Source organism: Acanthochromis polyacanthus, chromosome 18 (assembly GCF_021347895.1).
Source record: "Acanthochromis polyacanthus isolate Apoly-LR-REF ecotype Palm Island chromosome 18, KAUST_Apoly_ChrSc, whole genome shotgun sequence".
NCBI classification, from domain to species: domain Eukaryota; kingdom Metazoa; phylum Chordata; class Actinopteri; family Pomacentridae; genus Acanthochromis; species Acanthochromis polyacanthus.
In genome coordinates, this window is record NC_067130.1 from 5,538,375 (window position 1) to 5,562,443 (window position 24,069).

At 39.8% G+C, this 24,069-nt stretch overlaps 1 protein-coding gene and 1 non-coding gene across 2 annotated transcripts; both read right to left on the bottom strand.

The window, feature by feature from the left end:
- Positions 1–10,424: 10,424 nt before the first annotated feature.
- On the bottom strand, positions 10,425–22,610 carry ddx54 (DEAD (Asp-Glu-Ala-Asp) box polypeptide 54). Its single transcript, XM_022215522.2, has 20 exons — positions 22,307–22,610; positions 19,928–20,054; positions 19,777–19,847; positions 19,503–19,691; positions 19,350–19,399; positions 19,190–19,231; positions 19,009–19,104; positions 18,785–18,906; positions 18,199–18,260; positions 17,477–17,608; positions 17,170–17,380; positions 16,944–17,075; positions 15,885–16,106; positions 15,711–15,784; positions 15,402–15,611; positions 12,849–12,997; positions 12,639–12,752; positions 12,423–12,533; positions 12,219–12,313; positions 10,425–10,984 (listed from the first exon to the last, which is right to left on the bottom strand). Exons 1-20 carry the CDS (start codon positions 22,424–22,426, stop codon positions 10,728–10,730), a joined length of 2,586 nt encoding a protein of 861 aa, XP_022071214.1. The 5' UTR covers positions 22,427–22,610; the 3' UTR covers positions 10,425–10,727.
- trnac-gca (transfer RNA cysteine (anticodon GCA)) lies at positions 22,117–22,188 on the bottom strand. Its single transcript has one exon. It is a non-coding gene; the product is annotated as a tRNA-Cys (tRNA).
- Positions 22,611–24,069: the final 1,459 nt, after the last annotated feature.

Genomic DNA, 24,069 nt, shown 5'->3' on the forward strand with positions numbered 1-24,069 from the left:
AAATAAGAGCTCACACAATTTATGAACTCAGATCAGTCAAATTTCTTGCCTTGTGCAACGGAAAATTAGCTTAAAGCATGATTTCATATTTTAACTTTTCTTTCAGTGAACCAGCTTTTCAAAACACATTACCTGTTTATCTTCAACACCTGTCAACACTGTTACCTAACACTGACTTTCTTGGTTTAAAAACACAATCGAGTCATATTTTCCTTCGTATATTCATCTTCAGATTTCACCGTCAATAACCTATTCTGTGCCACCGCCTGACTTTTTGGTAGAACAAGTTCCAGATGGCTCGAGGGCCCCGTCATTTTCCTTCCACCAGCCACTCTGGTTATCGGCAAGTTCACTTCACTTCAAGGAACCACTGACAGCCTTGTTAATTAGCACCTTTACCCCTTTTTTCCCAGAGACAGACAACACTAAGACATTCATATGTCGGCTAACTCTCGTCCTCTTCTAGCATCTTGACCCTGTTTTTCTGTTTCAGGTCAGATTTGAATGAACGGGGCACAACAAAATCAGCTGGTGTGCAGCAAAAGTTACAAATACAGGAATTTCAAGATAAATAGTTCTCGGACTATTCTTGCCATATCTGTAACATCTGAAATGTCTGTAAAGTTATGTTAAAACAAAATAAAAAAATTTGAATGACAAAAAAAAAACATAAATAGTTCTCCTTACAGCAACACTTGTGCAAAGTCAATTTATAGCAAACTTGAAGTGAACTTTCCATTAACACCAGATGCTGTAATTACCACCATAGAGGAAAAACTGATAAAGCTGTGGCAGCATTTTTGCAACACAGTTTTCATTTTAATCCCTTTACTATCAACAAAAGTGTGATTATCAAAGCACTGGATGTTACCAGTGACACAATGCAAGACGTAAAACAAGATAGTTTAGATACTATCAGTACTGCCACCATCTGCAACACCACAGAACAAAAATCCAAACGTTTGAAAATGAAAGCCATAAGACGCAGTTCACAGAGCAGTGGCATCAGTACAGGGTCAGATCTGGGTTCTTGGCCTCTACCCTCAGCGGAACTGAGTTCCTGACCTGTTGGTCATTTGTCCGAAGTGCAGGTTCGAGCCTGGACAGCCTGCAGAGGAGGAAAATCAACCCGCAGCTTTGATCTGCAGTTGCCATGGATTGGGAGTAATGAACGTGCCTCTGCTAAATTACAGTGGAGTTCAAAAGACTAATGAAAAATCATGTCAAGCAGCTACAGGTGACTGTCACAAATCTAAATCACATTCTGCAATTAAACAGCAAAGGTGACTGCTGGTGGATCAATAGATGGGACTAGATGTTTTAAACTGACAAGGTAACTGCTTTTCTTTCGAGGTTTTCTTTAAATGAAAGAATCATTAAAACAGCAATTTGCTTATTTTTCTGTAATCTGCTCATTTATTCTCTTATATTAGTTTGTTAAAGCTTTGCTAAAGCATATATAAGAGTCCTTCTGAACCGTGTGATCCAAATATGATTTGGTAGCAGGTGACAGCTGCAGATCGAGGTCACATTCTGCAGTTGAATAGAAAACAAAATTTTCTGTCACAAGCTTTTGAGGCAAAAAAAATGAAGTTTTTCCAAAGTTTTCTTTCAGTTCAAGATCAATCAAAATGGCATGGACTCATTTCCCTGTCCGGTTGTTGATTAAAACTCTGTATGAGTCTTCTTGACTGTATCATCCTAGTTTATATAAAATATAACTAAAAAGAGGTCTGATTCTCCTGTGTTTGAAGTGGTCCATTGGGGGCGGGACAAGCAGTGTTGATTGATAGCAGTTCGGCCTATAGGGCTGGCTCAGCTTCCTCCAGAAGGTCACGTCCTGTCTGGCCCCTGTCCACTGCACACTTCCACAACATATCCGGGGTCTCGGCCCTCCAATCCGGCTGACACACACACCGTACATACGCACACACTCCCCGACACTCACACAAACACTGTACCCCCTCGGCGCCATGCCGCGGTGGTGGTCAGGGCCTTGCGTGCCATCCAGGGTCTGGTGTGAGGGAGAGGGGAGGAAGCAGGAGGGAGCAGGAGATGGGAAAACAGTCTTCAACCAATCCCAACCCCGAGTTCTCCTTATGGAAAAGGTTACAGCACCCCTCGTCCCCTCTGCAGTCACTGTAACTGCAATTTTAGGTCATTCTGTCTTTTACATCTATATTACTCAACACACCAGATGTAAAGTATATAACCTGTTAGCTCTGCACCTGGCTGTATATATATTAGGCTTCAAGGGACTCCTAACACCACTCAACCTGCACACTGTTACTGAAAATTAGTGGCCACTTTTCAAAGATGCTGCACATTGCAAGCTTTGAGTGATTCCTGATAAATGGCTCTTTACACAAACTTTTCCACACCAGGCAGCTGGTTGTTTCTGACACTACGGTCATTTTATACCCGCTCACAAACATCCAGGACTGAAACCATGATGGGAGGCCCAGAAAAGCTCGCTGGCTTTCAGGCTTCTCACTCAGACTGTGGACAATGGCTTTATCGCCATCTTTTGGTAACTAAGGCAAATGCAGCAGCATATGAGGTAGTGAAGAGGTTTTCTTTCAACACTGAATGCAAAAAAATTAACTGATTTAAAGGAAAAACTTCACAAGCTTCACAAAACAGTGAACTCAAGAGAAAATTAAGAAATATTAGACGGCAATTTAGAATGCATTTAATGTTATTTTAGACTGGATTATGTGGCCACAATTCTGCACAAAGTTTTTAAAATGGTTCAGCCTATGTTCATGTGGGTTTGAAAATTGAATATATTTAGAGAAACTTATTCTGTAGCACATTTTTGTTACAGTTAATTACAGCATGCAGAATTATTAGGACAGAGATGTTCATGGTGAATCGGTCCTACTTTACTTTTCTAACGTGTTTTGAATTATATTATTAAAATAACTCAAACTTTCTGGAGCCACACAGCATCAAACATAATTCAGTAACGATGCACAAATAATAAAATGGCTTTAAAAGCTTTATAAAGTCTCCTAAAATACTATTTAAACACGGTTAATAAAGCAATGCTTGCAGTGGCCAGCTTCTCAGGGCCACTGTCCTAACAAGTTTTGTCATCTTGTTATCCAGGGTTAGTCTTAAGCGTTCTGCTGCTTCAACGTCTAGTGATTATTTTGATTTTCAGTGTTTCTCTGATCCTGGGGAAGACAAATGAAGTGCGTAACCACAGAGAGACAGACAGCTCACAGAGGGTGAAAAGAGAGTCTGGGAAAACATTCCTTAGACAAGGAAAGGAGAGGAAAAAAAAGAACGGAAAGATGTGGTAATACTACTCTTCAATATGTTCAGTCTTGTATGAAATCAAACAGAAATTTTACAACTCCAGATCAGGATGCAGTGACTTTAAGTTAAACCAACTGTTAGAAGAATAATGAAACTGGACCTCAATAGCAAATGTTTTTTGGTGTGATGCTTTAATTGTCCTGCTGTACTACAAATGCATCACGTAATGCTGCTGTGTATGTTTAACATTTTACATAACCACACTTATGTGTGAATCTTAGTAAGTACAGAAATTTCACTTCAACCTCACAGTGAAATCACATTAACCTCCTGTATTGTCACACTTGAAGCAAAACGCCCCTCTTCTGCTGTTCATTAATAACGTAAAGTATGGAGCCTGGAAAGAGCTGAGGAAAGCATGATGCTGGTTACAAAGATATGAAAATGAAGCTAATTTAATGTAATAATATGTACAAGGAAACAGATGCATTCAAAGTGCTCAGCGAGGCCAAGGGTCGCTTTAGGAAGCCAGGGATGGAAGGTGTTGACTAGATGCAAATGAGTTGGCCCCACTGAGGAGCAACAGTGCAGCTGATAACCCAGTTTCCACCCACCCGGAGAGGAGCTCTTTATAAGGGCTTTCTGTCGGGGCCCCAGGCACCTGAACATCCCCAAAAATAACCCTCTCTGAGTCCTAATCCAATGGGCTGATGGGCCGTGGCTCCATGCCAACATGTTTCCCCCCGCTTCAAAGCAGTCGCTCTTGTGTTCTCGCTCATTTATGCAAGCAAAACTCCTCATTTAACGGAGCTTTTCTTGATTGTGGATTAATTGCAGAGATGTAAAAGATATTTAGATCATTTGCTTGAGTAAAAGTACTAATGCAAAGTAAAAAAAAATGAAAAAAACTTAAGTAAAAGTAAGAATTAAATGCAAAATGTATTAAAAATATTACAATAAAAGTACTTTGATGCATTATATAAAACACTATTAGATTATTAATACTGAAGTGTCTTCATTATGCTATTGTAGCTGCTGCAGGTGGAGTCAGTTGAAACCACTTTATGTAAAGTTTTATGTAGGGATGTCCCATAATATTGGCCCACTGATATTATTGGCCTGATATCGGCATAAAAATGTAACATCGGTCAATATCGTTATCGTGGTTTTTCTTGCCTATCATGAAAACCGATAAAATAATGCCTGGATTTTGCCAACGATTTTCAAAATTGTACAGTACAGCTGCCACATTGTAATAGACTCATAGAGGGAGTGAAGGAGGGAGAGAGTGAACTGTTGTTGGAGACAGTTAAAAAAAGGCATTTTTCCATAACTTAAGTTGAAATAGTTTTCCTATTTTGCACAGACAGTGCTTACATTTTGAAAGCCTTGTTGCATTTTAGAATGGATCTAATGGGGCATCACAATAAAACTAGGCAGGATGTGTTAATTCCATGACAGGAGATATGTGATGTTACCTAAAATTAGTTAAATGGCCCACATACATCGGTATCAGTTGATATCGGACTCGAAAATTGAGAGTTGGACAGTATCGGCATATCAGTTATTGGTAAAAAAACCAATACCGGAGATCTATAGTTTTATGTGCAGAAACACCAGATATATCAGCGAGGTCATGAGATGATTAATGGAGGAGGTAAGAGGAAGATAAAACAAAGTTCTGATAGATAAATCTGTTTTAGATTTCTTGACTTTTTCTCTAATCTACGATTTTCTTGGTGAGATATTAGACCGACTGTAATGAAACCATGTGAGAAACTAGGAGGGAAAAATCACAGTTTGGTGGAGCTGTTAACAACTCATAGACATCTGAAATGTGACCCCAACTGCACACTGCTTTTTTCATTAAACCTAAACGGCCGGAAACCGCTGTTTTAATCTTTAACAATGTGCTGTATTTTTAAAGCTTGTTATATTACCTGCTGTTTAAATTTTTTTTACCTTAAAAGCAACTAAAGCTGTCAGACAAATGTAATCAATTAGAATTTCCTTCTAAAATGTAGTGAAATGAAAGTATAAAGCTGTATAAAATAGGAATACTCCAGTACAAGCAGATCCAAATTGTATTTATTACAATACTGTGTTTTATTTAGACCTGTGGAATCCCATTATCAACTCTCATGGTCCTTTGCTAACCCCTCAGCTGTATATTTAACCATCTTCACTGCATTCATGTGCCGTCCATTTCTTTTCCAAACCTCAGTATACACACAACAATCCCAGCAGCCTCTATTTTCAGGGTTTTGTGGTCACAATGACATAAAATGGGGAGAATGTGGGAAGATTCTGAGGGCAATAAAAGAAAGAGACGCTCAACACAGGGGGAAAAAAAAGACTTTGCATGCTGGCTGTATTTCACTTTCGTGGTGCACAGGCAAGCAGCGGAAACACTGTCTTGCAGCTTGCTTTAGACGTAATAGTCCCTGCTGAAAAGCCTCCTTCCTTTCTCAGAGGGTGAATCCAGATTTACAGCTTGACAGCAGCAACAGATCATAGCGGAGACGCAGCTCTAGGGCAATGAAGGATGTTCTTTGCATTACAATTGGCAGGTCGTGATTCTAGGCAGCACGGTTTTCCAGAAAGTATATTTGGATTCTTGATCGTTTAAGAAGGCATCAAATTGAAACATATGACTATTTATGTCAGTTATTCTTCAATACGCTTGAATTGTTCCTGACTTTTTAAACCCCACAATAATAACATGATGATCATTTTCTTGACTTTTAAACCGTTTACTAAACATCTCAAAGTAATGACTACTAATCATAAAGTATAGAGGACATGTCCAGCAGAGCATCTTGTAGTTTGTTTAGCCAGGTTAGAAGCTGGTACCTTGGTTTTGAGGAGACAAAACACGATTTGACATACATAAATTACTTCATCATATCTCTAAAAGTGTTTTTCCTATCACAGAGGGTTTGCATCCTAACAGTTAGTGCCATTTCTGAACTTCAGCTCGTCACACTTCATCACAGATTTTAGGGAATGGTTTGATCACTTTGCCAATCTGGTTCCGATTCAACTTACTGTAAATGGCTTACGGCCAGCACGACCTCAACAGACGGTTCTATTTCTAATTAGGAAGTTTCTGGCCTGAGACAGGCCCACTGACTATAGTCCTTCCCCTGTGATCAAGCTAATTTTAAGTTGCCTCTAAGCATCTGCGTGGCAGGTTGTTCCAAACATCTTCATGAGTCGCCTGTTTCCAAAACAAAGCCGCAGCACTGTAATTATAATTTGACAATAAACCGAGCTAACCAGCGTTTGACCCAACAACATCTCAGCTCCACCCAGTCTGAGAGGGCAGCCTGACAAAAAAACAACTACAATTTTAATTTAAAAAAAAAAAAAGCACCATTGAAGATATTCTGCTAATGAGTTGTCAGCAGTTTTCCCCACAGAAGAATGAAATTGCTGAGGCGAGAGCGGCTAATGTCAGTCATGTCATTCCTCAAGTGGCCTTTTGCCTTGTAAGCGATAGCCTGAGAAAGGGCAGCAATCTTATCACGGAGGGAGAGCACAGAGACTGAAGGGACGGCTGCTCGGGAAAGAATTAAACAGGCACAGCACACACAGAAATATCTGCAAACAGACAACCGCTTTGATAATAGATTGAGATTAATGAGATAAATGTGGGACAATTCTAAATATATAAGCGTGTATAGAGGCTACTTTGAACTTAAAGCTTCATTTAGCTCACTAACAGTGCATTAGTATATATGTTTTCCAAACCATTAAGTTGAATTTTTAATACTTTTCTTGTCTGTTTTGTCTGCACAGTTTTATGCAGCTCTGCTTTGACTAGTCCAGCCTGCAGGGAAACACCAAATTATGCAGATCACAAATGAAGAATGAGTGCATAGCCTGCTACTTTTTGCGGTTTTATAGAATAGAATAGAATAGAATAGAATAGAAGATTTTTATTGTCAATTTCTCGATATATCCAGGGCATACAGAGGAACTGAAAGACGTTTCTCTCTAAGCGTAGTATTAGTGCCATACATTAAATAAAGGATCAAAATACAGTCTAAATAAAATAAAGTAAAATAAATAAAACATATAAAAATCAGCATATGTACACTGGCATATATCTTTCTAGTATTTATTTGACAAACGCCTTCATTAGATCCATGCATTGCTTGGTTAAATTAAATTTAACAGTATGTGTGGATGTTTTGTCTGATTTTCAGTTTCAATTTTTTTGTTTTTTAACCCAGCAGCTGTACATTTTAGGAATCTAAACACTGATTTCTTCTCGTGTTTGGTTGATGATTTTCCACAGTCAACCAGAACTTTATTGTTGTTGACTTTCTATCCTTTCTCCATAGGTTTCAGTTAACTGTAAAGTTTTTATTGGTGAAAATCAACTTGCTGAGGCTTGAAATGTTAGTGTTGCCGCTGCAAGATGAAGCTGTTTCCTTGTTAGTGCAAAAGCCACGTTCTCATGAAATCAATGTTAAGAGACACGCATGGACAGTTGATAAAGGTAATACAAATTCCAGGCGTTGCTTTGATGAAAAGGTCAGCTACATGTAAAAACTCCAGTGGCTCAAGTTCCTTTATTGAACCTAATGGGAATTTGATTGACAAAAAACAGAATCAATTGTAATGTAAAGTTGGCACAGATTTGCAATGCAGCTATAGTTCCCTTCCAATAAAACTTTTAAACTCTAAACCAGCATGTCTGTTAAATATGTCAGCTATAGGCCTGTCACATGTCTAACTGTACATACATGTATGTAACGACTGTCCGGTATCCGCCTCTCACTGTTATGAGAGCAGCAGTATTCTGATGCTCCAGCTCTTTGTCATATCTTAAGTGGATGCTGTGTCAGTCCTGGGAACCCTAAACCGAGATAAAGCTGCCGTTCCTGATGACTGGAGAGCTGCTGCTGCACTAGAGGTTGCCAGGACATCAGATAGACTCAGCGGGGGGGGCAAGGGATGTTTTCACAGAGGACGGTATGCGACGTAAAGGCAGGCTGTGGTCAGTATCTCTGCATGAGGACTAACTGATATCAGAGGCAGCAAATTCTCCTTAAGCCCTGCCTTCAGTTCCGCATAGTTTGGGGACAGACAGTACAGGGGTCAATATATAATTGCAGGACTTTTTGTAACATAGTTGACAGGTATCACAGTTTTTCATATTTTTGCTGTTTTCAGGTCTAAAATCAACATGGCCGCCTATAACCAAACACCACATGGCATTTTTACAGAAAGATTTTCTAAATTTAGTTAAAAGTTAATTATAAAGATATTGTAGTAAACCTGCTGACATGCCATAAATCCACACTTGACTCACACACTACTTTATATTAAATAACTCAGAAAGCCTTGGAGTCTTCCAGTCTTTTCTTCAGGAGGAAATGACATCATGTGGAGCAGGTCATGTGATCTGGAATCAACACACTTCCTTGAGAGGTGTTTTTGTAATGGGGGACTTAGTTGAAAGTGATTTCTCACACACAAATGCATTTGTTATTTTCCAAATACAATATATATTGCCAGATATATTTCAAAAAAAAAAATGTGTCATGATTATCTCAACTTAATAAAAAGAACACAATCAAAACAATTTTTGAATAAGTTCATTTTATTATTGTTTCGCTAATTAGAAGGCGGTTGTTATTAAATTGGGATTTTTTTTTAGTTGACATTTTAGTGATATTCCGTATTTTTTATTAATAAGTGATTGTTTCTATAATAAATAATTATGGAATTTGTAAAAACATGATCATAGGTGTAGAGTAAGAGAGCAGCTGGTGTGTTTTTATGAATGGTGGTTATTTGGAATATTTGGAGTCTACGGCTGTGAAATATGACAGTGCTCTGGTGTGTGTCCAGTGACAATCTCCATGGCGACACGAGCGTGTTTGGACCAAATACGTGACCCGACTACCACCCATTTAATTCCATCTTTAGCCGCATTCACACACACGACTGGAAGCCACAAGTCTTCACGGAGGAGCCACGGCCCAAGAGTGACTGCAGCCATGAATAACTTATGATAGCTTGTACGCATATCATCAAAAAACAGCTCCAACTGTAACCACATCCAGATGGGCCCAGCGACCTGTCTCTGCCTCACTTTCGTTGGCTCTTTCCTCCACGGGCTGCTGTGCATGTGGTCATGTTTTGCACCTTCCAGGCAGCTGAAGAAATGACAGAATTTTCCTTTGTCAGATGATTGACTGTTGTATCTTCTGCAGGAAATAAATTACATGATCATTTGAAAGGTGGCCAGAAAAAAAAAAAACACTAAAATGTGATGCTTCTCAGATGGGAGAGACCTGATGCATTACTGATGACAGAAAAACTCAGGGTTTTATGATATTGCTGATGACAATTAGCCTGGAGATTGTTACTTTTTTTTTTTTTTTTTTTAAATCGGTGATTTATGTCTAAATGGAAACTTTGAACATTTTAGAAACAAATCAAGCCTTGATATGACAAATACTACCTAAAAGACAGTAAATATTAATAAAGTGATTGCAGATGTCAAAACAGACTTCAGACAAATTAGTAACACACAAACATTAATCAAAGCATCAGTTATTGTTAGCAGTAAAATTAATCAGTAAATGCCACTAAATACCGTGGTACAAGATGGTTTATTTCAATGTATTGTGCCAAACATTGTCTTAGATTCTAATATTACAGATAAATAGATGTATTTTGTTATAGTATGAAGCAGAAATTTACACCTAACTCGTATAAGTTTTGTATAGCTGTGGGGAAGTTTTCAAACTGAATCTGCACAACCTGCTTGTGTTAAAGGCTATTTTGAACAAACTGAGATTGTACCTCGTAATGCAAATGAGCCATATAATCTCAGTTTCCCCTTTCGTCTTCCCTTTCCTTCCTGAGTCGCCTTTGACCTACCAAAGGGGTAGTAATAAGGTGGAATTCAGCCGTCTTTGGACACGCCTGCAGTGCTGTTTTTTCACCTTAAGAGTGCAGCATTGTCCCTTTACAAGGTAAAATTACAAGTAGGCATAAAGGTGTGTTTACATTTTACAGAATTTCTGGCTTCAACACTTAAAAAACAGGATTTTTTTTTGCCTTTACCTTGTAAATTTATTAGCTGTGCATCAGCTAATAAATGCACGACTGACTGCAAAGGAAGACAGGACACAGAATATCGTCTCATTCACGTCTGTATTTTGCTTTCTGTTAACAGCTCGAATAGACATATTTTAGTACTCAAAAACACTTTGATTAAACTGTCAAGAAGAAAACCCAGTTCAGTGAATCATCCTTTACATACTCTGTGAAAAATGTAGAGTTCAGTCAGCAATCATAGAAAAGATGAAGTTCCTCTCAGCAGTCCAGAAATGCTTTCTGCAACCCACCTTCTCCTTTAATCCACAAAGACACGAGACAGATGTGAACAACACTCATCCTCCAGGTCCACACGGTGCCTTCAGCCCTTTGTGTCCTCCTCACAGTCTCTTCTTCATCTTGCCCTTCTTCTGGCCACCTCGTCCGAATCCTGACTTCTTAACTTCTCCCAGCCACTGCCTGTTCTTATTGCGGAGCTTCTTCATCCCTCCACTCTGAAGGAACTTATGCTTCTGGTTCTTCTTGCGCTGCGTCAGGATCTGCTGGCTCGTCTTCAGCTCTGAGCGTATTCTGCGGCCACCAGGTGTCTCCTGCGGTGCAGCAGGACGTCCACCGCGACCTCGACTTCGACCGCGACCTGAGAGAGGCAGGACACAGACAGTGAGGTTAGAAGTTCAGCAGCAATACAAGGCAAACCTGCAATATGAACAGTGCCTTTACTGTCACTGGAAATTAAAGTGATCATTTTGAGCCATACGCTTTCTCACTGAGAGTTCTGTAAGTTCATAAAGAAACGATCTGGGACATGAAATGGAATGGAAAACAGCGAAAACAGTGACAGAAATTCTCCCTTGACAGGCCTTCAACAATAAAAATACAACACATAAAAACACACTTAAGACACAAGCTCAAGTTTTTGCGGGCCAGTGGGACTTTGCAACGTCTGCCTGATGGAAGTAACTGGAAGAAGTGATGCAGGAGGTGAGAGGGGTCCTGATTAACAATACGGGAGAGTTTTTCTTTGTGTTTAGTGGAGAGGGAGCTGTACCAGGATGAAATGTTGAATGTGAGGTTGGAGTCAATAACTGAGGTGTAAACCAGGGTTAAAATGCCTCTGCTGAGATTGAAAGTCCTCAGTTTCTTCAGCAGGTTAAGGCGCTGCTGTGCTCTTTTTGTTGACTGAATCAGCATGATTTGCAAACAACATTACATTAAAATACTTCCTTACGGGTCTAAAATGAAACGTATAGAATGCTGTTCTCTGTGCTTTGCTTTGTATTACTGTGACATGCAGCTACAAATGTTTCAGAAAATATCACTTATCTGCATTGTTACTTTTGACAGATAGAACTTGTCATAAAAACATTATTATTTGTCATATTTCAACTCAACCACGAGCAGAATCTATTTTACCGAATTGTTCATTTTGAATTAGATTCTGAATCAGTGGCATGATGAAAAAAAAAACAGTGGAAATTTCAGGCTTTTACCTTTAATAGTTCCTATGGTGTTGCTATAAAACATGACCTAAAATTTCAATGTGCCAAAAAAAAAAAAAAACGCGCTAAAGGCAATTTTTTACTTATCAAAAAATGATTTGACATCTCAAATGGATAATCTAAAATTTCACAGATACCATTCTACGCATCTACAGTTTAAAAAAAACGTTTCAAACAAATATGAGACAGAGAGTCCCTGATGTTTGAGAAGGAAAGACTCAATCACTCATTTCTTATAAAATTCTGCTTTAAAAATGTGAAACCTCTGAATGAACAAGGCTTAAAACTGGATATTTAAAGATCAGCTTTTGTAGATTCCTGATGCATACGTGAGAAATCTTCCATGTTTGACTGTTAGAGATGTTGTCCTACCTCCTCCTGGCCTCCTTCCTCCTCCTCTTCCTGTCTCTCCATCTGATCCAGATCCTCCATCGTCGATCTTATATTTCTTCTTCCACTCCTCATAACTGCCATGTCGTTAAGCGATACAACATCACAAAAACACAGCTAAGCGTTGTCCGAGTGAGAGAAAGCAGCGTTAAACAAGCATTCCAAGCATTTTTGTTAGAAGGATACAAGTTCTTCCTGTTCTTGTTGTTACTGATGACCTGACCACCGTCTGTTCTGATCTTCTTCTTCTGGTCCTCTTTTCCTGTGTCTCTCACAAAACGCTTCCTCTTACGGTCCCTAAAGGTGAGAAAAAGGCGCTGCGTTACGGTAAGAAAATGTTAAATCAGCAACATCTGGAGTCAGAAGGAGGAATAAGGTGGAGGAGTGAAGCGAAATTTTCACCATTTCATTATTTTTTTGTGCTGGTTAAACCGGTCATCCTGGTCTCCCATGAGGTCGAGGACAGCTGAGGAGGCCTGCTGCTCAAAAGCGCTGCCCTCTCCACCGAGACTCAGCCTGATGACACACACAACATGACATCACCGGTTAAAACACGCTTTCACTTCATGGTTTGGAGTCACTTTGTTTTAGTCGCAGTGTTTCATGCCTCACCCTCTCTCAGAGTTGAAGTCTTTAGGTCTGTAAGGGATGTAGTGCTCGTCATCTTTGCCCGTTTGCCGGCTTCTCTTATTCTTTGGACGTCCTTCTCCGTCTTCCATCGGGCCTCTTCGTTTACCACCCACCACCTCTGAGAACACCCCCTGGTGGACACATTCAGGATTACAAGTCAAAAACTGATACGAATGCTGCGTATGAAATGAAGATTTTTACAATAATTAACATGTAGTATAGGTCAAATATTACTTGTGTAGCACCTTTCATGTAGTTTAGTGCAGTTCGCAGTGCATCACAGATGACTCAAATGTGAAAATTATGCCAGAACAAGCGGACAGTAAAACAACGATAAAGACGCGAAAAATATCACCATCACATATAAAATTATGGGAGGAAGCCAGAGTACTCAGAGAAAGCCCACGCATGCACAGGAAGAACATGCAAACTCCACACAGAAAGATTCCAGGCACAGGCCGGGACACAAACTAGCTGCAAGGCGACAGTGCTAACCACCACTGTGCATTTAATGTTTTAGATCTTATTTACTTGCACTGGGTGAAGTCTGGACCAACACCAGGTCAATCCGGACCCAGAACTTGCGTTCTGAACACTTTATTGAGTGTAATATTTTCTATTTTGAAACAAATTGTCTGTTGATCAATAAACTGTAAGCTATATTGCACCTCTGGAGTATTCACAGTGATTCTGTCCTCAGACAAATGTAGTTTTAATGTGGCTTATTTCACCATCGTTGACATCGTTGTCATGGTGATTTTAACTGCTGTGTGCTGCTGCTGCTGCCACGTATTAACGATACGCTGGAGAGTTTGCTATCAGCTCCTAAATCGTAGATCCAGAACGTGTGTCATTTTCTCCAGTGTGTAATTTGTACAATTAGTGTAAATATAAGCTCATGTCTCAGTGTGAAAAAGACATGGACTAACTGTAACATGAACTGTCATTTTAATGCCGGCCCAATCACAAGAGATGTACCGTTTGTGGTGTGATCTTGAGGTCAGGGGTCACACTGATGGAACTGACGGCAGCAACACAATGCCATTACTCCCACTTGACTTGAATGGAATTTAAGTATCTTGACAGTCTTGATCTTGAATGCATGTTGCTTTAAAGTTAAAAATTAGTTAATTGAATGTTTTTTTTCTTTGGCAATCACTCTGGACCTCTGACCAAATATTCTCATTTCTCAGAAAGAAAAGTTAAAAGTTTCTTATTTCTTCTCTCAGAGCATCCTGCCTCTGTTTGGCACTGAATAACATCTGGGACACTGAGCCGTCACATAAAGAATCATTAGCAAGTAGGGAAGGACTCATAAAAATCTTTCCATGCAAGAGCTTTTCTCAGAATTGGAAACAAAAAGTGAGGCAGTGCAAGCAATACAGCTGGCAACTAAAAGGATGGCAGTGAAGGCAAAAGTAAAAAAACAAAGAATTTGCTTGCAAGTAAAAAGTTTTGATTTTTTTGACAGTGACTTTTATTCTTTCTCAAGTTTGGTTTGCAATGCTGTTTGACTGCACAAATGTAATTCTGTAGTGACAGAAGAAGTGATTTCAGGCACACAAACAGTCATAGTCAGTGAAAAAGACTTTCAAATTTTAAACTTAGGTAAATGGTAATTGCTTATGTTATTTCAAGCAAACTTTCTGAAAGATGACAGTGTTTTAGTGTCTCCATGGTGAAGATTCGCTGCATTTTTTTAAAATCTCATCAGAAAGTAAACAGAGTATCTTGGAGTATTACAAAACATCCATCCATCCATTCTCTATACACCGCTTTATCCTCACTAGGGTCGCGGGGGGTGCCGGAGCCTATCTCAGTTGACTCAGGCAGGATAGGCCAGTCTGTCGCAGGGCTACATATACAGACAAACAATTTAGAGTGATCAATTAACCTCAGCATATTTTTGGACTGTGGGAGGAAGCCGGAGTACCCGGAGAAAACCCACGCATGCACAGGGAGAACATGCAAACTCCATGCAGAAAGATCCCAGGCCCAGGCCAGGATTCGAACTGGGGATCTTCTTGTTGCAAGGCAAAAGTGCTAACCACTATTACAAAACCAGACATCTGAAAACATACTGTCTATCTGGAGGCTAAGCCAATGCTTGAAGCCTCAGATTTGTTTCACCAGGACTTTAATAATTGAAGCATTTCAATAACGTGTGTATTTACTGCTCCAAAGCAATTGTAATTCAACATTCTTCATCTCAAACAAACAATTCACCATGACCGGCTTCTTCAGCGGTCAAACCTGTTCTACTTCCTGATGTATATGAATTCATTGAGAAGATAAATGACAAAGATCCTCTTTGTTCCGACTCTGAATGTCTGTAATGTCCAACAGTGGTAGGTGACATTTCTTTCACCTGAGAACAACTGACCAAAACACACCTGATATGGATCATCGAGTGTATTTTAAAAGAAAACAGAAACAGAATCTCACCAGAGTTTTAGTGTATGTGCCATATTCTCAGTGCACTACCTGCAGATCTAAATAAACACTCACATACTTGAAGGTATTAGCGTATATTACCTTTAGATCATCTTCCTCCTCGCCTGTGGTTTGTGTGAAGTCACAGTCAGCAGTGGTGGAGCTGCTGACAGGCTGATGCAGTCGGCTTTCTGCAGCCACGTCTTCTCTCTGTTTGCTGAATTTGTCCACTAACCGCGCGTCCTTGGAGCGTTTGGCTCGCATCACCTCACTGGCTGGTGTCTTACTGCTAGAGTTGATTTCAAAGATTGTCTACATGAAGAAAAAAAAGGAGATTTTTTTTTAGGTTTCATCACAGTTTAACAGGAAAATACAGCAGCACTATGAGATATGAGAGACAGTGTAACTCACCGATTTGGATTTGTAGCCCTTGATGGCATCAACTATTTGAAGACGTTCCAGTTCCATTTTCTCCAAACCAGAGCCTGAAACAACATTAATCAAATGCGGTTATTAACTATCTGAGCATGATTACTGCTGTTAATAGTTTCAGTATTTTTGGAGTTTAACCTCCTCCGAACTTACCAAGCAGTGGATGGACAGCCATGCTGGACAGATCTGTGTTTTTGACCCGTCTGATGGACTCTGGTGAGGGGTTCGGTCTGGATTTGAGGTACTGCTTGTAGGCGTTCTCAGAGACACGATGTAGGTTTTGTAGGTCCAGCGAGTTTTCATAAGTTGTGATCAGATGAGAACTTTCATCGTCCAAGATGCTCTGAGGGACACGACCAAACACACCGTCTGAATCTGGAGGGATAGAAGATGGTAGAGAGGGAACATCAATACAGTGAAAAATTAAGTTTATTGGAAACCTAAATGCAGTGTGCGCCAATGACGTCGGACCATCGGTCAAATCCGATTTGTGTACCAAAAGTCCGGTAAAACTTACTACATTACCGGTCTCATGTCCGGTGCAATTTTTTTCCTGTAAATCACCCTAAAGTCGCCGAGAATCGGGGGGGTGATGTGTGCGGCGGCGGCGCAGCGACTTCCAATTGCTGGGCCGTTTACAATCGAACGACAGCTTGTTAACGTCGTTAGCAAGCTATCGTTAACGTCGTTACCATCTCGCGGGAGTAGCTGCGACAATAAAGTGTTCAAACTTGAAATGAAATCCGCGGATCCGCGGAAAATTCCCATCCCTGAGTACAAATTCAAGTTTCTGCAGGAGCGTGTGAAAGTAGCCCCAAAACGAAGCTGAGAGCTGTTTTTCTGGTCAAATTGGACGTGTATGGTGAGTAATTCAATGGTAAAAGTGGATGGTGGTATGGTAGAATGGTGTGGGAGGGTGTAGTGACGGTGACAGTGCATGCAGATGGTAATTTACCAGGTGTATAATGAGAGAGGGTGGATGCTGAGCTAGATTTGGCTGTTGCTATGAGAGTATGGTAGGTTATTTCATGGATTATGGTATGTAATACCATAATCCATGGTATGGTAAGCATAAAATATTCGGTCCAGTAAAAACTGTTTCGGTCCAGTAAAAAATTACTGTTTACTGGTCCACGGTCCAGTAATAAATTGTGCCCATTCGCGCAGACTGTAAATGTACGCAAATCCAAGCCGGCATTCTGCAAAGCTAACCTTGCGTATGTTCAAGTGTTGCCAGCTGAACGGGGCGTCCCAAGAAGAGGTGCAGGTCATAGACATAAGGCATCTCATCTGGACAAATCATACTGTAGGCTGTTCCACTGCGACCAGCACGTCCCACACGGCCTGATGGGAAAAGACACGTGATGATCAACGTAATGTGAACTTAACCTGATCCAAGAGCAAACCAGGATGTTAACTTTGCAGCTAAGCTACTCACCGACTCTGTGCAGGAAGAGTTTGGCCTTGGAGGGGAAGTTGTAGTTGATGACATTGTCCAGCAGAGGGATGTCTATACCACGAGCAGCTACATCGGTCACAAGCAGAACCATGGCTTTCCGGTGCACAAACTTCCCGATGTTGATCTTTCTGGCCGTCTGATCGAGGGCGCTGTAGATGTAGGCACACTCTAAACCCTCAGAGGTCAGCAGCTGGAGATTAAAACCAAAGAATCAAGGCTCATGTTTTCAAAAAGTCCATAACAGCTGGATTCAGAGTGTGAGTGTTATCTGGTGTTGTTATGTTACCTCCTTCAGGTACTCCACGTGGTGTTTGGTGGCAGCAAAGACAACTGTCTGTTCCTGAGGCTTCACTACGTTCCTCAGGAGGTGCAGCAGCAGCGCCGGCTTGTCGTCCACACGGAGGTGGAAAAATGACAGCTGATGGAAGACACGAGAAACATTTTAAAAAGAGTTGGTATAAGTATTAAAAAAGATATTCAAAAAGGTTCACTACCAATTGTCTTACACTTTGCATAAATAGTACAGAGCACCTGAACGCATCACCAGAAACTTCAAGCGTCTGACACATCAGCAGTTTGGAAATGTGCTATAATGTGCAGTAAATGCAGGGATTATCGTGTGGTGACTTATTTTGAAATAAAAACTTTTTTTTTTTACAGTTAATAAATAAAATACATCTCCAAGGTTGCTCACACACATTGCTGCTAAATGTTTTTATAATTAGTTAGTTACTGTAATAATAATCAGTTACTTACAAAGCACATCACAAAAAGCACATTTTCTTCTTCTCCGTATTTTGATTTACTGATCCAGAATAAACAGTAATTACTGCCAACTTGGTCAATCAGTCAATCAAACTTCATTTATATAGCACTTCTCATACACCTAAAATGCAACAAAGTGCTTTACAACAATTAAAAACATTACAAAAAACCCTGAAAAACAGAGAAAACTCGTCCCTCCCATCCTCCATATATACATTAAAGTATAAAAACACAAGCACTGACCTTTATTTGGTCACTTAGCTTAGAATCCACATCCAGACGGATCAGTACAGGTTCTGTCAGGCCTGGAAACACAGATTATTTACATAGTTAATCAGGAACTTAAGCACCAGGATCAATATTACCATGACAACACTTTAAAGCATGTGCATTTAGATGCTTTTGCAATTTAACAGATTCAAAATGAAGATGAAATCTAGAGCAGAAAAGATCAACTTGCTTTGCCTTGGGGGGGGGGGGGGGGGGGGGGGCACTTTTGCACAGTGACAGACAGCTCGGAGTCAGTTAGGAAACAAAGAATACTCTTTACCAGATAAAATGAATAATCTTTAAAAAGGCCCATAGCTCAGCTTTATTTGAAAGTATTTATTTCCAAATGAACTGACTAACAGCCAACATACATTCTTAAACTTTTACACATAACAAACAAAAAGGTGCAGTGTGAATCAACTCATTTATTACTATGAATCAGAAAGCAGACTGTTGGTAAGTTGAGTATCAGTGATGTAGCACACATGATAGAGGCATGCATGCAAAACAAAACTCACATTAAACTGGATAATAAGAAAAATAAGACGGTTTATCTCACCAGCTCTTGCAAACTCCACCAACAGTTTGGGCAGAGTAGCAGAGAACAGCAGAGTCTGTCTGGTGTCTGGAAGCCTCCGAATGATCTCCTGCAGCTGCTCGGCAAAACCCATTTCAAATAATCTGAGCGGAGAAAAACAGGTGGGAGCTCACACACATGTACAGGCAAATTCAACGTGTGAATTGGAAATATGACACCTTCAAATGCACAAAGCCATTTCTCACCTGTCGGCCTCATCAAACACCACGTACTCCACGCTGTGCAGCTTCAGGTTCATCTCCTTGACGACGTGCATGAGACGACCAGGAGTACCGATGATTCTGAAAAAGGCGGTGATCAGGATTGGATCAGCATGGAGGGCAAGAATAAGGCTTTTCGGGGAGCGCTACAACAAAATACACTTACATGTCGGGGTTTTCATGAAGAGCAGCAAACTGATCTTCCATTCTGGGGAAAGAGAAGAGACATTTACATTGATTCCAGAGGTAAAACACAAAGCTGCTGGTGTTAGAGCACAGCAGGAACAAATAGACTGTACAGCACAAGACAACTGGGAGTCATGTACCTGTCTCCACCAAGGATCAGAGCAGTCTTGAGGCCAGTGAATTTTCCCAGCTACAATGCAAAAGTAAAAAATAATAAAATTAAAATTGAGTGCCAGCAGTTATTGGCAAAATCAGACATTCTCTTCTCCACAAACACAACAGATTCAACTCACCTCTCTGGTGAACTTCATGGTCTGTAGGGCCAGTTCTCTGGTGGGGGTCAGGATCAGGGCCCTGGCTCCTGTTTGAGCCTGAGGGGCCTTAAGCTTCTCAAACATGGGAACCAGGAAGGCAGCCGTCTTCCCGCTGCCAGTCCTGGCCATGGCTACTATGTCCTTTCCATCCAAAATCACTGGGATGGTCTGAAGTGGTGAAGAGAAGCATTGCGAATCAAACATCAAAGTGACAAACGTCTGATTGCAGGATCCTGAAGAAACACTGGCTTACCTTTCTCTGAATGGGAGTGGGGACTTTGTAACCCTTCTTCATGACGCCTTTATAAACAGGGTAACTGAGGCCTGAAATCACACATAATGTAGTCAAAAAATGTGTAAACGGAGCACCAGAATTTCTTTCAGCTCATTCCTTCAGTACTTGCCCATTGACTGAAAGCCTCCAGACTTCTTTTTCTTCTTGTTTTGGGCTCTGACCAGCTCCCTGGTGTCAGGCTCCACATCTGACAAGCAGTCGGATGCTGCAGGGAACCGCGGCAGTTTCCTCCCCGGCTGTGAGACAAATTGGAAAACGCAGCTTAGACAAAATACTCTCCATTCAACAAAAAGCATGTTTGATCAAAGCAAACACATTTCTACTATTGAAGGGTCTTCACCTTAACATTCAATTTAGTCAAATTCCTATTTTTTTCTTATTCTAAATGTTTAGACGTGTTTGGTAAACATGTAACATCAGTCCTATTTCTCTACAAGAAAGCACTTTTGTTCATCATCTGTGGTTAAGAATGTGCTATATGCATACCAGTGACTTGACAAAACTTTATACAGTGTAAAAGTTTTCAAAATATTAGAGAATAATTGCTGTTTCTCGGCGAAATTGCTCAGCCAGGTGGAAAGCCACCCACATCTCGATCTTGCACGACAGTCATTACATAGATTCTACCTTAATGTAGGTTGAAATTTTCATTAAAACTCCTTTGAAGAGCTTTCAGATCATTTTAAAGGCTGCTGTTTAAGGTGCCACTGAGTTGGATTTTATTGCAGTGTATCAGCAATACATTAGAATTGGACATTTGGAAAGCCAGAAGCACAGAATTTTTGTCATTTTTCCTGAATTGTTATATTTTTCTGTAGGTGTGGATGTTTACATGCACGGCAAGAGCACACAGCATATGTGTGCATCCACTTTATTAGGTTCATGTGTACTAAAGCATTCAAAATCAACAGCCTGGACATAACACTGATCTGTACCCGCTAATTATGTTTGATTGCTTGTTAAAAATGCTGAAAACCAATTAGATGTTTATTACTGAGGTAATACTTCAAAATGCTCTCTTTGTTTTCGGTCCTCTTTATAGAAGCAAGAGGAGCAAAACATTGAAAACACCTCTTAATATAACAGAGTCCGGTAAAATAACACCTCTGTTACTTAAATGCTAAATCAAAAGGTGCATATCGTGCTTCCATTATGAGCCTCCTCATCTCCTCTTTTCTTCTGCATGCGAAGCAGAAACTGATCTCAGCACAACATCTTGAAGGATGTCAAGTTCTCAGAATGTTTGAGGAGTGACGAGCGAGGAAAGACGAGGCTTGTCGGAGGAGGCACAGGTGTGTTCTTGTTCATATCGCGCCATTGTAATACAAGAAACACTTCATTTGTGTGTAATTTTATACAAAAATAAAAGAAATTAGGTGTACAGAAAAACAAAGCTAAGAAAGGACAAGGGTGCAATGCAATTATGCAATTTCATTTAGCAGACGATTTTATCCAAAGCGACATACATCTGAGAGTAGATGCAACACAAGCAAAGATTTAGTCAAGAGAAAACAACCTGGATAAGCGCCATGAAACAAATTCAAGTGTGATAATAGGACCGTGGTGTTTACAGGCAGTGCAGACGTGATAGGGTTTTTTTTAATGTTATATTTTTTTTGCAGTCTGTCAAGTGCAAAGGTGTTCAGTGAAGAGCTGGGTTTTTAGTCTTTTCTTAAAGACTGAGGGGGACTCTGCAGATTGAACAGAATTTGTCAACTCGTTCCACCACCAGGGAACCAAGAGGAGAAAACCCTAGCTATGGACCGACCCTGTTGTGGTGGTTGTATCTATGCTTTCTGTTGGAGGAGTGTAGTGAGCAGGAGGGAGTGCAGATTTAAACGAGAGAGTTCACGTAGGAGGGAGCTGTTTTCATTGTAGCTTTGAATGCAAATGTCAATACAACTGCAGTGGTACATACACAGCAGAGACATAAAGTTGCAATTAGAATTGACAAGAACTATGAGACTGATATCTTAGTGCAAAAATGAAAACATGTTAAGGTGTTTGTGCAAGTATTTGATGTAAATGTGCTGAAAGTGTCTATGCATGTGAACGTAAACCCCCCTGTTAACTATTAACACCTCTTTGTGGCAATGAAAAGTGGACTTTTATGAAAGAATAGTTGCGTTTGTTTTCATTAGACTGTGCAGGTGAAACTTAATAAGTTGACACAGTACCAATACTTTCCATTTGACTATTTAACAATAGAGGGGAACAAATTCTTACAGACTTATAGTGCTCGTTTATAATTATTCCAGTAATTGCAGTGTATATTATTCATACATCAACAGAAAAGTCAGGGGGCATCCGGATTTGAACCGGAGACCTCTTGATCTGCAGTCAAATGCTCTACCACTGAGCTATACCCCCAACTGCTGCTACAGACACAGTGAAGGCATCTCATCTTACTTTATTGTCACTGCAAGATAGGGTAAGTGTTTCTTTGGTGTTAATAATTCAAATTCCCGAGTTAAAACTGTTTTCTTACCGTGTCATCGTCTTTAATTTCAGCAGCCAGCTCGAAATCTCCGCTGTCAGAATCAGCCTCCGGCTCTCTGCTGGCGGTGTGTCTCTTCTTCTTCGTCAGTTTCTTCTTTCTTTGAGCCATTCTGCCGCTTTAAAGTTATTTCAATATGCCGCTGACAACTCCTATATACAAAATATGAAACAAAACGGGCGCTAAACTAGTTTCCAAAACCAGCTCATATCTTGTCAGCACACAACAACACGGCGGGCAGACATGTTGGAAACACGTGTGGACCTCTCCTTCTTCTTCGTCTTCTTCCTCCGCGTTGTCTGACTGTTGTCACGTGACTCACAGCTCAACTCTGCCCCCTGCTGCTGTGGAGGCTCAATCAGCAGATTCACAACTGCATATTTTCTCCAAGTCCACTTTCTCTTGGACTTGGATTGCAAATTTTGTCATTTTATGGTATTGTCTTGTATATTATACTATCTTATTACATTCTGCTATTATATATTACTACAACAGAAACAAGGTTATAAGAAGTTCTGGATCATATGATATAATAATCACCTATTTCATTCTGTTTTCACAGCTATACATTTATACACTTAGGTTGTTCATACCACTCTCTCGATACAGTTTTTACTGTAATATCACATAAACACTTAAACTTCATGTGATGTGTTTTACTGCACATCTGCTTAGATGCTATGGAGCATTTTGTTGTCTTTGTATTTGTGCTCTTTGCAATCACAGTAAAGTGTAATCTAATCTAATCTAATAACATGGACAGTAATCTTCTTCTTGTTTTTGTTGTTGTTCTTCCTCTTCTTATTTTTTGTCTCCTTATTCTTTTAAAAAGACCAGATTTTAAAATAAATATACAAACACAACATGGTGTATAAAAATGGAAAATAATGCTCAGAAAATGTATTACTATTTTATTTTCTAGCCTTTGCCTTACAGATTGCCTTATTACTGGTACTGATACACATCATACATGCTTCAGCAAATCTACAAGACATTTCTCATTCACCACACAAAGCCATGCCAAATTATGGAACCAATGCTTCTCTTTCTGTTAATTGTCACTGACTGCATGTAATTTTACAAAAATATTCGTAATATTAGACTTGAATTTGACAGTTTTATATAACAAATAGAAGTATAACTGAAATTATAATAATTTTCCAATGTATTTTGCCAATATTTTTATGTAAAAACTGAATAATATTTACTGGCAAAAACCTTGTTGGATTTGAGAATGCATCCAATGGGACATCACAATAAAATTAGTCATGATGTGTTAATTCCACGACAGGAGATATGTGATGTTACCTAAAATTAGTGAAATAGTCCACATATATCGGCATCGGTTGATATCGGAATTGAATATTGAGAGTTTGACACTATCGGCATATCGGTTATTGGCAAAAAAGCCAATATCGGACATCCCTACTTGAAACCCATGAGAAGCTAATTATACTTGCATCTATTTGAAAATTAAAAGCAATGTGCCTGTATGACTTCAGTGTGATGGTTACATATTTATATTACTCAGAACTTGTAGAGCCATGCAACATTCAGTGCATTTCTTTCTCTTGCATAATTTTTCATGATATGACTGCATAGGACATTTTGGCAGGCAAAGCCTACCCATCCATGCAACAACTGTCACACTTATGCTACTGGAATCCTGAAATATGCTACAAGATTTGTCTGGAAAGAAAAAAAAAGAATAGATTTTACTCCAGTGCACAAACACAAGCTCTGCGATAGAAAAT